General features: G+C 37.4%; 1 protein-coding gene across 1 annotated transcript; it reads right to left on the bottom strand.

The window, feature by feature from the left end:
• Window positions 1-8,730: 8,730 nt before the first annotated feature.
• LOC113114187 (26S proteasome non-ATPase regulatory subunit 10) lies at window positions 8,731-12,819 on the bottom strand. Its single transcript, XM_026280991.1, has 5 exons — window positions 12,648-12,819; window positions 12,423-12,521; window positions 12,033-12,179; window positions 9,395-9,561; window positions 8,731-9,283 (listed from the first exon to the last, which is right to left on the bottom strand). The coding sequence occupies exons 1-5, from the start codon at window positions 12,759-12,761 to the stop codon at window positions 9,130-9,132; spliced, it is 681 nt and encodes a 226-aa protein (XP_026136776.1). The 5' UTR covers window positions 12,762-12,819; the 3' UTR covers window positions 8,731-9,129.
• Window positions 12,820-15,648: the final 2,829 nt, after the last annotated feature.

Below are 15,648 nucleotides of genomic sequence, written 5' to 3'. Positions count from 1 at the left end.
GCTGATCCCACCGCTGCCAGGACAGTTTTAGGGGTAGCTGTGGCCTAATGCTTAGAGAGCCGGACTAGCTACCACAAGGTTGCTGGTTCGAGTCTCTGTGCTGGCAGTAGTTGTAGGTGGGAGGGAGTGAATGAACAGTGCTCTCTTCCACCCTCAATACCAATGGCAGAAGTGTCCTTGAGCAAGGCACTGAACCCACAGTTGCTCCCCGGGCGCTGGATCTATAGCTGCCCACTGCTCCAGGTGTGTGTTTGTCACACCCAGGGGCGGCTATGCTTTGACTAAGCCACACCCCTTCTCAACTTCCACCTCGAGGAGGTCCCCAAAGCCAACCCAATGGCCAAACACCACGAGAACAAGTGATAAAACAATCTTTATTTAAATATTTAAAAATAGCTTAGGGAATAGGGAAAGGGCAATTAAAACTAAACTCTGACTCGGCCCTCCAGGTGGGCTATGGCCGGGAAGAGGTCAGGGAGCAAGGGGGCCACGGGGATCCGGGGCGTGGGACTCGGGCCCGGCCAGAGTCTTAGGTATCCGTAGCGCCCTCCTTCTTCCTCCTCTTCGCTGAATACAACTCACGGTAAGTACTGGTTCACACAGTTCGTTCTCGGGGTGCTCACTCTCTTTCTCTTCCTCCACAGGCAACGGCTGGGACGCAAAGGCACAGTTAATTCGGCTTGGTTTTGCTCTCACCTCTTCGCTGATTGCAGCTCACAGTAAGTACTGGTTCACCCAGTTCGTTCCTTGGGTGCTCACTCGCTTTCTCTTTCTCCACAGGCAGCGGCATAAGTACAGGTTTCCTCGGTCTCTCCTCGTGTTACCCACTCTCTCTCCTTTTCTCTCCACAGGTATTAACTTGGGCACAATAGCACAGTTAGTTTGCTTTGAATGGCTCTCACCTCTGGGCTGGACACAGCGTACTGTAAGTACAGGTTACGCTCTATTTCTCCTCGCGTTATCCACTCTCTCTCCTCCTCTCTACAGGTATCAACTTGGACACAAAACACAGTTACTCTGCTTTGGATGGCTTTCACCTCTGGGCTGGACACAACGTACTGTAAGTACAGGGTTCGCTCTATTCCTCCTCGTGTTATTCACTCTCTCTCTCTCCTTTTCTCTCCACAGGTATCAACTTGGGCACAATAGCACAGTTAGTTTGCTTTGAATGACTCTCACCTCTGGGCTGGACACAGCGTACTGTAAGTACAGGTTTCGCTCTATTTCTCCTCGCGTTATCCACTCTCTCTCCTCCTCTCTACAGGTATCAACTTGGACACAAAACACAGTTACTCTGCTTTGGATGGCTTTCACCTCTGGGCTGGACACAACGTACTGAAAGTACAGGGTTCGCTCTATTCCTCCTCGTGTTATTCACTCTCTCTCCACAGGTATCAACTTGGGCACAATAGCACAGTTAGTTTGCTTTGAATGACTCTCACCTCTGGGCTGAACACCGCGTACTGTAAGTACAGGTTTCCTCTGTTGCTCCTTGTGTTACTCACTCTCTCTTTCCTTTTCTCTCCACAGGTATCAGATTGGACACAAAGCACAGTTAGTTTGCTTTGAATAGCTCCCACCTCTGGGCTGAACACAGCGTACCGTGCTATCTCCGGAGATCTGAAGCACGCTCACAACATATACTGTACTGAACTAGGCTAGAACCAGCAGTCTCCTTATCCTCCCGCGACGGAGTGCGTGAAGGCGGGGGTTTATCTGACAGGACACACGGCAATACACAGCAACCCAGAGCAATATACAGCACCACGTCAAAATTATAGGTTTTCACAGCACGAAGACTCACCCACCACACTCAGTGTACGAAAAGGACACCCGTCTTCCTTCACTTCGCTTGGTTCGGATCTGGCGATGGAATATGCGGCCTAGCTAGTGATGTCGTCGTTGTGACTACTTCAATAAGTATTCCTTCGGCTCTCCCACCACGCTATATTAGGGGTAGGGCCGCCCTCCTCCTCCTGGGGAGATCTACACAACGCCAGGTCAATATACAGGGCACTTTCGGCTTGCTCTTAGTACTCACATCAATGCCGCTTCCAATCCCCTTTTTCACGTCGTCTCAATTCGCCGTATAATCCGTTCATTTCTCAACCTTTAAGGTTCGCGATGTCTTCACAATCATACAATTCCAGCCTGAGGGAGGGAGGAAGGGTTAGACAGCCACCAGCAGCGCACCAAGACGGGCACGACACAGTGCTTCACACACACCAGAAAGAGCTCCCAGACTGTGAAATAACTTGGCCTTAAGTACTGCCTTGTCCAGCGTATCCTCCAATCACCAACCGCTGTCCCTAACTAGGCACAGGTGCATCGAATTCCCTGATTTTCCCTCTTACGGCGCTACCGGAAGTTCCGGTGTTCTGTTTTTCCGGTCCGGGCGGAAACACTTCCGGGCGGAACCAAACTTCCCGAATTTTGGTTCCGCCCCTAAAGATCGTCACCTTGTGACATGTTTATGATGTGTTCACTTCTCACTGCTGTGTGTGTGCACTTGCATGGGTTAAATGCAGAGCACCAATTCCGAGTATGGGTAACCATACTTGGCAAATGTCACGACTTTCACTGATCGGCATGTCACCATATTTTAATTTGTTGACATTGGGTTTTTGTTAAATGTGAGCCAAAATCATCACGAATAAAACAACCAAAGCATGCAAAAGGGAGCACAACAAATCACTGAGAGACTTTCTAACACATCAAAACATCTACATGATTTATGAGGTCGGAGAGAGCAAGTCGCCATCACATTAATACAAGAAATAGCACCGAATCATCTGCTACATGATCTTTTTACATCAACCGGGGCAAAAAAACAAAAACAAAGCCTTTTAGGAAGCAAAGAAATTTGATATTATTCAAAGGAAGGACAAAACATTATACTAGTTATACTATTGGTTTTGGTATTACTCTGTTCAATGAATGTAAAATGGATGTCTAGGGTCCTTTTTGCAGATGTTTCAAAACTTTTTATGTTCATGTGCATGTGCAAATGCATATCTTTTTTTGGATTACTTTTTGTATTAGTATTATTGAATATGTTTTGAAAGGTTAGTTTTTTTATATTACTTGGGTAATTTTGTATTTTTTGTTTTTTTCTTGCAATTTTATCTTTCAGCGTACTTTCTGCTATAATTCAATCTCAGTATTGCGAAGCAGAAAAGTAAAGAAGTTTCAAACTTCCAAACGGACTGAACCAGAAGTAGGATAAAAATTGTAAAAAAAAAAAAAAAAAAAAAAAAAAAAAAAACCTTTCATTGAAACTAGGGAGGGTCATATATAGGAGTGGAATTCGTGCAGGTGGAATGCATGAGAACAGAAATGTTTTTTTGTTTTTTTTTCATGACAGTCTGAAAGCATATCGAACATAATCATACCTTTTCAGCGGAGCAGAATTATGTTTTTATTCAGCTGTCACCATTGCCCTTTGCTTGGCAGATTTTAAGTTTAATTCCATTCCTGATTAATCATTTTGCAATGAAAAGTACTTTCTTTTTTGCAATTAAATAAACAATTAGCATATCTTATAAGTTGAAATTAAACTAAATGAAAACAAACATTCAAATTAAACTTCTGTACTGCTCCAAACTCCACAATTTATATCAAAAAGCTTGCATTAGGGTTCTCTTGAATCCATCCATTAAATTAACACAATGTAAATAAGAAATTCATTGTGCAGTAGACATCTTCAATGATTGTAAATGGTGTTTTACTGATACCAACTACTGAATATTGGCACTGTGACAACACTAGTTTAGTATTGTAAGAGTATGAAATTGTGAATTCAATATTGTGAATCGTACTTTTAATAGTTATACCCTTAATATTTTGTATTTCAGTGTCAAATATGAAAATCTACAGAAAAGTCTTAAAAAGTATGGGATTTTGAAAATGTATAGGAACTCTGTATGTATTATGTACTTTCTATAAGGTATTATTTGCATTCACTAAAATCAGAAATGAATGTAGGCTGATGACACAAGACCACATTTTTGTCATAGCCATTTACATTTCTCTTTTGCGGTATGCATATACTGTTTCAGTTATGTAACTAGAAACTTGCACCCACTTAGCCTACAGGTGGACTGTTGCCAAGTGGTCCAAAGTCCTCTTTTCAGATGAGAGCAAGTTTTGTATTTCATTTGGAGACCAAGGTCCTGGAGTCTGGAGGAAGGGTGGAGAAGCTCCAAAGCAACTGAGAGACCATTCTGAATGCTCAGGAAACCTTTGCAGATGTTTTGAGTTGATTAGCTGATCCCACCTCTGCCAGGACAGTTTTAGGGGCAGCTGTGGCCTAATGGTTAGAGAGCCGGACTAGCTACCACAAGGTTGCCGATTCGAGTCTTGGTGCTGGCAGTAGTTGTAGGTGGGAGGGAGTGAATGAACAGTGCTCTCTTCCACCCTCAATACCAATGGCAGAAGTGTCCTTGAGCAAGGCACTGAACCCACAGTTGCTCCCCGGGCGCTGGATCTATAGCTGCCCACTGCTCCAGGTGTGTGTTTACGATGTGTTCACTTCTCACTGCTGTGTGTGTGCACTTGCATGGGTTAAATGCAGAGCACCAATTCAGTGTACGGGTAACCATACTTGGCAAATGTCACGACTTTCACTGATCGGCATGTCACCATATTTTAATTTGTTGACATTGGGTTTTTGTTAAATGTGAGCCAAAATCATCACAAATAAAACAACCAAAGCATGCAAAAGGGAGCACAACAAATCACTGAGAGACTTTCTAACACATCAAAACATCTACATGATTTATAAGGTCGGAGAGAGCAAGTCGCCATCACATTAATACAAGAAATAGCACCGAATCATCTGCTACATGATCTTTTTACATCAACCGGGGCAAAAAAACAAAAACAAAGCCTTTTAGGAAGCAAAGAAATTTGACATTGTTCAAAGCAAGGACAAAACATTATGCTAGTTATACTATTGGTTTTGGTATTAATCTGTTCAATGAATGTAAAGTGGATGCCTAGGGTCCTTTTTGCAGATGTTTCAAAACTTTTTATATTCATGTGCATGTGTAAATGGATGTATATTTTGTTTATGAATGGACAGATATATATGTATATACTGTACAGACCAAAAGTTTGGACACACCTTCTCATTCAAAGAGTTTTCTTTACTTTCATGACTATGAAAATTGTAGAGTCACACTGAAGGCATCAAGGGCTATTTGACCAAGAAGGAGAGTGATGGGGTGCTGCGCCAGATGACCTGGCCTCCACAGTCACCGGACCTGAACCCAATCCAGATGGTTTAGGGGTGAGCTGGACCGCAGACCGAAGGCAAAAGGGACAACAAGTGCTAAACATCTCTCGGGGAACTCCTTCAAGACTGTTGGAAGACCATTTCAGGTGACGACCTCTTGAAGCTCATCAAGAGAAAGCCAAGAGTGTGCAAAGCAGTAATCAAAGCAAAAGGTGGCTACTTTGAAGAACCTACAATATGACATATTTTCAGTTGTTTCACACTTTTTTGTTATGTATATAAATCCATATATAATTCCACATCTGTTAATTCATAGTTTTGATGCCATCAGTGTGACTCTACAATTGTCATAGTCATGAAAATAAAGAGAACTCTTTGAATGAGAAGGTGTGTCCAAACTTTTGGTCTGTACTGTATGTGCAAATGCATATCTTTTTTTGGATTACTTTTTGTATTAGTATTATTGAATATGTTTTGAAAGGTTTGTTTTTTTATATTTCCTGGGTATTTTAGTATTTTTAGTTTTTTCTTGCAATTTTATCTTTTAGTGTACTTTCTGCTATAATTCAATCTCAGTATTGCGAAGCAGAAAAGTAAAGAATCTTCAAACTTCCAAACGGACTGAACCGGTTCTAAGTAAGATTAAAACTGTAAAAAAACATTTCATTGAAACTAGGGAGGGTCATATGTAGGAGTGGAATTCGTGCAGGTGGAATCCATCAGAACAGAAATGTTAGTATTTTTCATGACAGTTTTAAAGCATGTCAAACATAATCATACATTTTCAGCGGAGCAGAATTATGTTTTTATTCAGCTGTCACCATTGCCCTTTGCTTGGCAGATTTTAAGTTTAATTCCATTCTTGATTAATCATTTTGCAAATGAAAAGTACTTTTTTTTTTAAAACTTTTTTATGCATGTCTTATAAGTTTAAATGAAATTAACACAATGTAAATAAGAAATTCATTGTGCAGTAGACATCTTCAATGATTGTAAATGGTGTTTTACTGATACCAACTACTGAATATTGGCACTGTGACAACACTAGTTTAGTATTGTAAGAGTATGAAATTGTGAATTCAATATTGTGAATTGTACTATTAATTGTTACACCCTTAATATTTTGTATTTCACTGTCAAATATGAAAATCTACAGAAAAGTCTTAAAAAGTATGGGATTTTGAAAATGTATAGGAACTCTGCATGTATTATGTACTTTCTATAAGGTATTATTTGCATTCACTAAAATCAGAAATGAATGTAGGCTGATGACACAAGACCACATTTTTGTCATAGCCATTTACATTTCTCTTTTGCGGTATGCATATACTGTTTCAGTTATGTAACTAGAAACTTGCACCCACTTGTGGACTGCTGCCCAGTGGACCAAAGACTTCTTTTCAGATGAGAGCAAGTTTTGTACTTCATTTGGAGACCAAGGTCCTGGAGTCTGGAGGAAGGGTGGAGAAGCTCCAAACCAAACAGAGAGATCATTCTGAAGGCTCAGGAAACCTTTGCAGATGTTTTGAGTTGATAAGCTGATTTGCATGTGACCATTTTCTAATTTGTTGAGATTGGTGGGTTTTTGTTAAATGTGAGCCAAAAACATCACAAATAAAAGAACCAAAGCATGCAAAAGGGAGCACAATGAATCACTGAGAGATTTTTAACACATAAAAACATCTACATGATTTATAAGGTCGGAGAGAGCAAGTCGCCATCACATTAATACAAGAGATGGCACCGAATCATCTGCTACATGATCTTTTTACATCAACCAGGAGTGAAAAAAATAAAAAATAATTGGTTAGCCTTTTAGGAAAGAAGCAATTTGATATTATTCAAAGCAAGGACAAAATATTATGCTAGTTATACTATTGGTTTTGGTATTACCCTGTTCAATGAATGTAAAGTGGATGTCTAGGGTCCTTTTTGTTTCAAAACTTTTTATCTTTATGTAAGTGTGTGAATGGATGTATATTTTGTTTATGTATGGACAGAAGTATATGTATATGTGCAAATGCATATCTTTTTTAATTATTTGAGTATTAATATTGAATATGTTTTGAAAAGTTAGTTTTTTTATATTTCTTGGGTATGTTTGTGTTTTATGCTTTATTTATGTATTTATTTTTTGCAATTGTATCTTTCAATGTACTTTCTGCTGTAAATCAATCTCGGTATTGCGAAGCAGAAGAGTAAAAAAGCTTCAAACTTCCAAACTGACTGAACCAGTTCTAAGTAAGATAAAAAAAAAGAAACAAACAGAAAAAACTAATTTTCATTGAAACTATGGAGGGTCTTATGTAGGAGTGGAATTCGTGCAGGTAGAATCCATGAGAACAGAAATGTTAGATCCTCACGATTTATCACTTCTGGTCCTTATTTGCGAGTGTCTTTTATATTACTAAAAATTATATAATCTACATGGTTGAGAATGTCGAGACTAGTTGATACAGGATTTAGAACTAGAATATGGTTGTGATCACCATTAGATTTCAGTGGAGGCGTTCCACTGCCCAATACGTTAGAACGGTGTGTGATGGGTTTTTTTATGTTCACCAATCGATATCGTCATGGGGAATTGGGTGATCAGTGGATTATATTTGGAGGAAGTTTTAATCACCACTTCTCTATTTTATATGCTGCATCTTTTTGCTGAGAAGCTGGCAGCTGAAACTAGCATTGTATGAAATGCATTCATAGGATTTTTTTAAAAAAATGAGTTCTGTCAGCGGTTCCTTTGTTACTAACCTAGAACTATTTAACAGCAGTTACGGTACTGTAAGAGGAAGTCTGCTTAAATACATATACAATACTTCCTTGAAAAGACAAAGAAAGGTCAGAAGCTTGAGTATATTTAATATTAAAAAGTGAAAACTATTAGCTGAATGACAAAGAATAAATGTACACCATTTAATTGTATAATTTAAACTACAGTTCAAAAGTTAGTTGCCTGATTTTTTTTTTTTTTTTTTTTTTTTTACAAAAGCCCTTTATGCTCACCAAGGCTGCTATTTGATCAAAAATACAAAGAGAAACATTGTGAAATATTATTACATTTTAAAATAACTGTTTTCTATTTTAATATATTAGAAAACATTTTTTATTCTTGTGATTCAAAGCTGAATTTTCAGCATCATGACTGTGTCACATGAACCTTCAGAAATCATTCTAATATGCTGATTTGCTGCTGTAGAAACAATTGTGCTGATTAATAATTTTGAGGAAACCACAAAACATTTCCAGAATCTTTGATGATTAGAAAGTTCAAAAGAACAGCACTTTTTAAATAGAAATGTCTTATTATTGTTACTGTTCAATTTCAATTGATCAATTGAATGCATCCTTGGAAATTAAAATGATTATTTTCTTCTAAAGAGCTAACTTGTGACTACAAACTTTTAAATGATAGTGTACGTGATGAACACTGTATTCAGCTGAGACTACACTTACCTTTTAACACAACACTTAGATATGACTGCAAAAGTAAATTGTATTCAATTACAATTTATTTTCATTATTTAAAAATGAGCATCAAGAATACATGTTGTGATTTTTGCACAGAGATGCAAACCTAGAAATTACATTTTAAGGGATTAACCAATAACAAAATCAGTTTTAGGTTACACAGAAATAAAGCATCCATTGATGAAGCAATAATGATCAGAATGTTACCTGTCAATCTAAAACTAATGTACTCCATAAAATGCATGACAAATAAATCATGAAATTTTAAATAGCCAAAAGTGAATGATGATCTTCTCAGCAAACATCTGGAAAACCTTCCACCACAAGGCAGTTCCTGTATGGTGTTTCTTTCAAATACTCTCATAAACAAGTATAAATCATACTTGAACAGCAGCGTGATCAACAGCTCTTCTCGGGGTCCATCAACCCTCTACGATCCGTTTCAACACAGATCCCAGGCCACCTTTAGACACTTGAAGAGGCGTCATCTTTTCCTTGTTCTCAATGTAGATGCTGGCACCATGTTCCACAAGGAGTTTTGCAGCCTCTGTTCGCTCCTCGTCACATGCAAGATGACTGGCAAATACAATAAGAAGCTCATGCAGAACGAACAGGAGCAGGAAGCATTTATATAGAATTATAAGCCTATAAAGAACAGTAACACTGCTACACAGTGGTTCTACTCACAGTGGAGTGTTTCCCTCCGAGTCCTGAATGTTGGTTGAAGCACTCTCCTTCAAAAGAAGCTGAATGAGTTGATGGTTGCCCTTGGCAGATGCTCTGTGTAGAGGTGTGGATTCCAGTTTATCTGTTGCATTTGGATCTGCACCGTTTTCCAGCAAAATCTGGGCTATCTGTTTAAAAAATATATATAAAATAAAGACAGAAAAACAATGCATTATAATTAGTTTATTTAAAAATATTTCTTATTGAATATAATGATTGCAAAAATGTAATATTAATATAAAAATACATTTTCAGAAAGATTTAATGTATTTTTTTTTAACTATGAAAGTTGCCAATATATTCATAAAACATGAATATAAGAAAATATGAATATAAAAAAAAGTTTCACAATATTCTTAATTTTCTGCAATCGTTTAATATATCTGGTTGAAAAAAAAAGAGCTGGCAAAATATTACCAGAAATAAAATAAACAAAACAAAATTTAAATAAAAAAAAATTCAAAATTTTCAGAAATATTTAATGTTATGTTTTAATATAGCTGATTAAATAGATCTAGAAAAATATTAAAATATAAAATAATAAAACATTAATCAGTTTCATGATTTTTAAAAAGATGTAAAGATGTAATGTAATCATTTAATATAACTCATTTTTAAAAAGTGTTGGCAATATATTATTAGAAAACAAATAGAAGAATATTAATAGAAATACTTTCACAATTTTTAGGAAACAAATATGAAAAACTTAAACAAATAATAATAACTTTCATCAAAACGTAGGGGCGGTCACACGTGGAAGTGGAACCATGAGAATGGAAATCTCATGATCAATCACCCGAGTTCCTCATTTGAGAGTCTGAATGAAAAAAAAAAAAAATAAATGAAAAAAAGCTGGCTATATACAGTGAGGGGGGAAATTATTTGATCCCCTGCTGATTTTGTAAGTTTGCCCACTTACAAAGAAATGATCAGTTTATAATGTGTTATGGTAGGTTTATTTAAAAAAAAAAAAATTTATAAAAACAATAAGCACACTACACGGCAGAACTACAAAACAACCATCAGTCGGCTTTGGTCTGGAGCTCTGTGCAAGATCTTGCCTCGTGGAGTAAGGTTGATCATGAGAAAGGTGAGTGATCTGCCCAGAACTACATGGTTGAGCTTGCTAATGATCTTCAGACAGCTGGGCTAAAACAGCCCATATGTACCTACATACATACTGAATGCTGCATTAAACTAATTCAAAAGGGAAAATCAATCAATAAATAAATAAACTATATAGCAGATACAGTGATCAAGGGCTCAGGGTGTTCCAGTTCAGACCATTGCAAGGGTTCCACAACGTAAGCAACGACCTACATCCGACTGAACAAGACGGAGGGAAGTTAGCAAGAGAATGGCATGAAACAATGAACTGAAACACAGCCTTAAAGAGGATCTGTGAAATAGAGTAAACCAAAATCCTCAATCAGATGTGTGAAACCTGGTGACCAACTACAAGAAACGTCTTACCCCTGTGCTTGCCAACAAGGGTTTCTGCTCCCAGTACGAAGTCACGCAAATCAATTAATAACCTTATTAGAAGGTGTTTTTCTGGATGATATTTCTTATATATCCGTTAAAATGAACCTACCATAAAAATAACAGAACCTTCATTTCTTTGTATATGGGCAAACTTACAAAATCAGCAGGGGATCAAATAATTATTCTCCTGCACTGCATTAATGGGGCAGCAACAAATGATTATTTTGATAATTAACTAATCAGAGATTATTAGAATTGATTAATCATCATTATTTCACTGATTAATCAGTATGCTTTGCTTGATTATTCAGGTTTTGTAATTCTTTAAACTATTAAGATATACATATACTACACACATTCATAAGCATGTTTTCTAGTTTAATCCTGTAAAGCTGCCTGCTTGAAAGCAATCTATTGCATAACGTGTTATATAAAGAAACATGACATGAGTCACATGACTTTACTGGAACGCCGACTGCTAAATCAACTTATTTTACCTCTAACTGAATTAGTCGAAAAATAATGATTCAAGTCAACAATTAAATAAATAAATAAATAAATATATATATGTGTGTGTGTGTGTGTGTGTGTAATAGTTGTTTGATCTCATATGACCTAAAGTAAGGGCCTGCAATAACAGAGTCAGAACACTGTTGACTAACCGTTTCAGCCCTGTATATTAATATATAAAATGTATACACACATATAAAATGCTGGCTTAAGATAATATATTATATTTATTTTATATTTAAGTTATTACATGAACATTTTTCTGAAAATAGTGAAACATTTATTAATTTTTGTTATGTATTCTTATATTAATATACAGGGCTGAAACGGTTAGTCAACAGTGTTCTGACTCTGTTATTGCAGGCCCTTACTTTAGGTCATATGAGATCAAACAACTATTCAACACACACACACACACACACACACACACATATACATATACATATATATATATATATATATATATATATATATATATATATTTAATTGTTGACTTGAGTTATTATTTTTCGACTTATTCAGTCAGTGGTAAAAATAAGTTTTGATTTAACTGCACATATATATTAAAAAGTTAATGTAAAATTCTGGCAAACGCTGAAGCTACCTCATATCGGTTTTTGGATGCTGCGTAGTGCAGTGGGGTGCAGCCATTCTGGTTCACAGCGTTCAGCTGAGCTCCTTTGGATATTAAGGATCTGACAATTTCTTCTCTCCCAGCAGATGCTGCTATATGAAGAGGAGTCCAACACGCCTGGAAGGACACACAAAAAGAGTAAAGAACTCCACCAAGAGGATCTGCAGTGAATGACAAAGTGTCAATAGTGCTACTGTCTGTACGTTACCACAGAAACCCTGGTGTCATGTATGAACTGCACATTTAGATGAATTAGAGATCAGTATTAACACTGAAAGGAAAGTTTCTTTTTAAATACAATAACATTTATAGATGCAGTGAGAGTTTCTAGAACTGAAGCAGGACACACTGCTGACTCACATCATCTTTGAGATCCACTTCAACTCCAAGATCCAACAGAAACTGCACGATATCCACATGTCCAGCTGAACAAGCCCAGTGCAGAGCAGTCCTGCTGTCCTGTAAGTGACAGAAACATCTGAATTAGTGGTCAGCATAGACAGTATAAGAAAAGGGTGGTCAGACGTCAGTATAGCATCATGCTAACTCCGTGTATGTGCACATACACTGCCCACAGAAACTCACCTGATCTGTCCTCGTCGCTTGTGATCTGTCAGACAACACGCATTTCTTCAGTTCGTCAAACTTCCCGGTATAAGCCAGATTACAGATTTCTACATTTGATACTCTTCCCTCCATCTCAGACTTTTGATGAACGTCAGTCAGTATGACAAGTCAACACAAATGGCCCGCCCCAAATTGACTAGCTGCAATTTGATTGGATAAAACAACTTACATATGTGACGCAGAACATAGACATATAAATACCTAGACGCCTCATTGGCCGCTTTGAGCCGTTGCCGCGATACGTCAACACGTCCGCCATGTTAGTGAGGGCAAGACTGCCTTAAAACAAATGAAAGTAAACGGGGGAGCTGCGGTTTTTACTGAATAAAAACACCATAACGTTCTCACTTACCAACCAATTTCAGAGGTTAAAAAAAAAAACAGTTGTTTAGTAAGGTTTGGAAAATTATTAATTGAAAGCTCACATTTGTCTCACCTGATGACTTCGTTGATTTTTTCGGTTTACAAATCTGCTAATTTAGTATAACTGTGACATATTCATATAGTAAAAGTGATATGTTATATTAAAAAGCATATGTAGTACAACTTAAAGTAAAGTGAATAATATGAAAAGCGAGTACAACGGTACAATAACATATGAGATATAATAGATTTATTAAATTCTATGTATAATATGAATAATACCATAATAAATAACTGAACAACAATAGGTTAATAATAGCAAGAAGAATATGTAATGTAAAGGGTGGAATAATACAGAATAGATAAAAATGAAGAATAAATTAATAGTAAAATAAAGAGTAAAATAAAAAAAATTGAAATGTAATTTTAAAATACTAATTATTAATCAAATTAAGACACAACTAATGACACAACACAAAAAAATATTGTGGACATGAGTTCCAAATTGTGTTTAATTAATGAGCTCCTTAAGTATAATATATACATGTACTCACACACACACACACACACACACACATATACATATACATGTATGTATATATACATATATAATAGAAAATCCTCTGAATCAATCTCAGCTCAAGAAACACATTTTATTTAAGTTTTCAGTTCTGCCTTTCTCTGGGAATGGGAATAGAGTGGTTTATTTGTGAAGACAAAACCTGACTAATAAACATTAATTCCCCACCGCTCCCCTTAAGATTTTCTATTTTATTCAATTAATGAGTCAAATAATGTAAAATACTTGATGATGCTTGACATTTTGTTCTATAATGCACATTAAACACACTCATGCAGAAAACACACATTTTGAAACAGTGGTTTGTTTTTCCGTGTATGTTGGGCGGCACTTTGGAGCCTGTTTGCGACTAGGTTTATTCAGATCTGCACTTCGGAGCCTGTTCGCGACTCTGTTGATTCAGATCGGCACTTCGGAGCCTGTTCGCGACTCTGTTGATTCAGATTGGGACTTCGGAGCCTGTTCGCGACTCTGTTGATTCAGATCGGGACTTCGGAGCCTGTTCGCGACTCGGTTGATTCAGATCGGGACTTCGGAGCCTGTTCGCGACTCGGTTGATTCAGATCGGCTCTTCGGAGTCTGTTCGCGACTTCAGATCGGCACTTCGGAGCCTGTTCGCGACTCTGTTGATTCAGATCGGCACTTCGGAGCCTGTTCGCGACTCGGTTGATTCAGATCGGCACTTCGGAGCCTGTTCGCGACTCTGTTGATTCAGATCGGCACTTCGGAGCCTGTTCGCGACTCGGTTGATTCAGATCGGGACATCGGAGCCTGTTCGCGACTCGGTTGATTCAGATCGGGACTTCGGAGCCTGTTCGCGACTCGGTTGATTCAGATCGGCACTTCGGAGTCTGTTCGCGACTCGGTTGATTCAGATCGGCACTTCGGAGCCTGTTCGCGACTGTTGATTCAGATCGGGACTTCGGAGCCTGTTCGCTACTCGGTTGATTCAGATCGGCACCTCGGAGTCTGTTCGCGACTCGGTTGATTCAGATCGGGACTTCGGAGCCTGTTCGCTACTCGGTTGATTCAGATCGGCACCTCGGAGTCTGTTCGCGACTCGGTTGTTTCAGATCGGCACTTCGGAGCCTGTTTGCGACTCTGTTGATTCAGGGGACTTCGGAGCCTGTTCACGATTCGGTTGATTCAGATCGGGACTTCGGAGCCTGTTCGCGACTCGGTTGATTCAGATCGGGACTTCGGAGCCTGTTCGCGACTCTGTTGATTCAGATCAGCACTTCGGAGTCTGTTTTTATTATCGTGTGACGGTTTGTAGGTGTCCAATCTGTCGATGAGTCAGGTATGTTTTCTTTTGTCCTGGTGAGAGTTATGAGAGTTGCCCGCTCCAATATAGCGGCCACGTTATTTGTAGGCGTCTAGGTATTTATATGTCTATGACGCAGAATAGTGCCTGATTAAAATAAACACACAATAACATACTATGCAATAACCTGCAAACGTATCTAAAATTTTCATAAAGAGCCATTAATATTGCTAATTTGTAGAATAAAGACAGTGTAGCTGCACATACTTTATATTTAGATTTTTTTTTCTATAAATTCTTTTTTTTATTTATCATTATTTATTTATTTATTTTTGTTAATATAAAAACCCCTCAAATTACTTTACATTTATTTTGGCTTTGTGTTACATTTTGGTTTATAATACAAATAATGATTTCGTGAAAGCTATGAAAACATTTTTTTTTTTCAAACGGTCTTTTATTACTATTTTGAGGAACAGTACCATTTTGGCTTCAAAAATGAATGTTACATCTTTTTTGTTATTATTATTAATTAATCGTATTATAATTTACAAATTTACATATGTAAACGTAAACTTACGAAAAGAAATGTATTAAGGTAACTGTTGGGAAGCTGAGGAAAAAATAAGAACAGTAGACGAAATTAAAACAACAACAATAAGATTTCTAATAGGTGTGCGTTTGAAGTATGTATTTTAATTATTTATGTATTTTTCTTAAGATTTTGTCATCTTTGTATTGTATGTCTTCAT

Source organism: Carassius auratus, chromosome 14 (genome assembly GCF_003368295.1).
Source record: "Carassius auratus strain Wakin chromosome 14, ASM336829v1, whole genome shotgun sequence".
Lineage (NCBI taxonomy): Eukaryota > Metazoa > Chordata > Actinopteri > Cypriniformes > Cyprinidae > Carassius > Carassius auratus.
The sequence above is the reverse complement of the archived record's forward strand: the minus strand, read 5'-3'. Positions and strand labels throughout refer to the sequence as shown.

Bases quoted from the DNA above. Each gene is read 5' to 3' on its own strand.
- LOC113114187 (XM_026280991.1), bottom strand. From the start codon at position 12,761: ATGGAGGGAAGAGTATCAAATGTAGAAATCTGTAATCTGGCTTATACC. The intron at 12,522-12,647 runs GTGAGTTTCTGT...TGTCACTTACAG, and splicing joins AAGCGACGAGGACAGATCAG to GACAGCAGGACTGCTCTGCA. The intron at 9,562-12,032 runs GTAGCTTCAGCG...TTTTTTAAACAG, and splicing joins CATCCAAAAACCGATATGAG to ATAGCCCAGATTTTGCTGGA.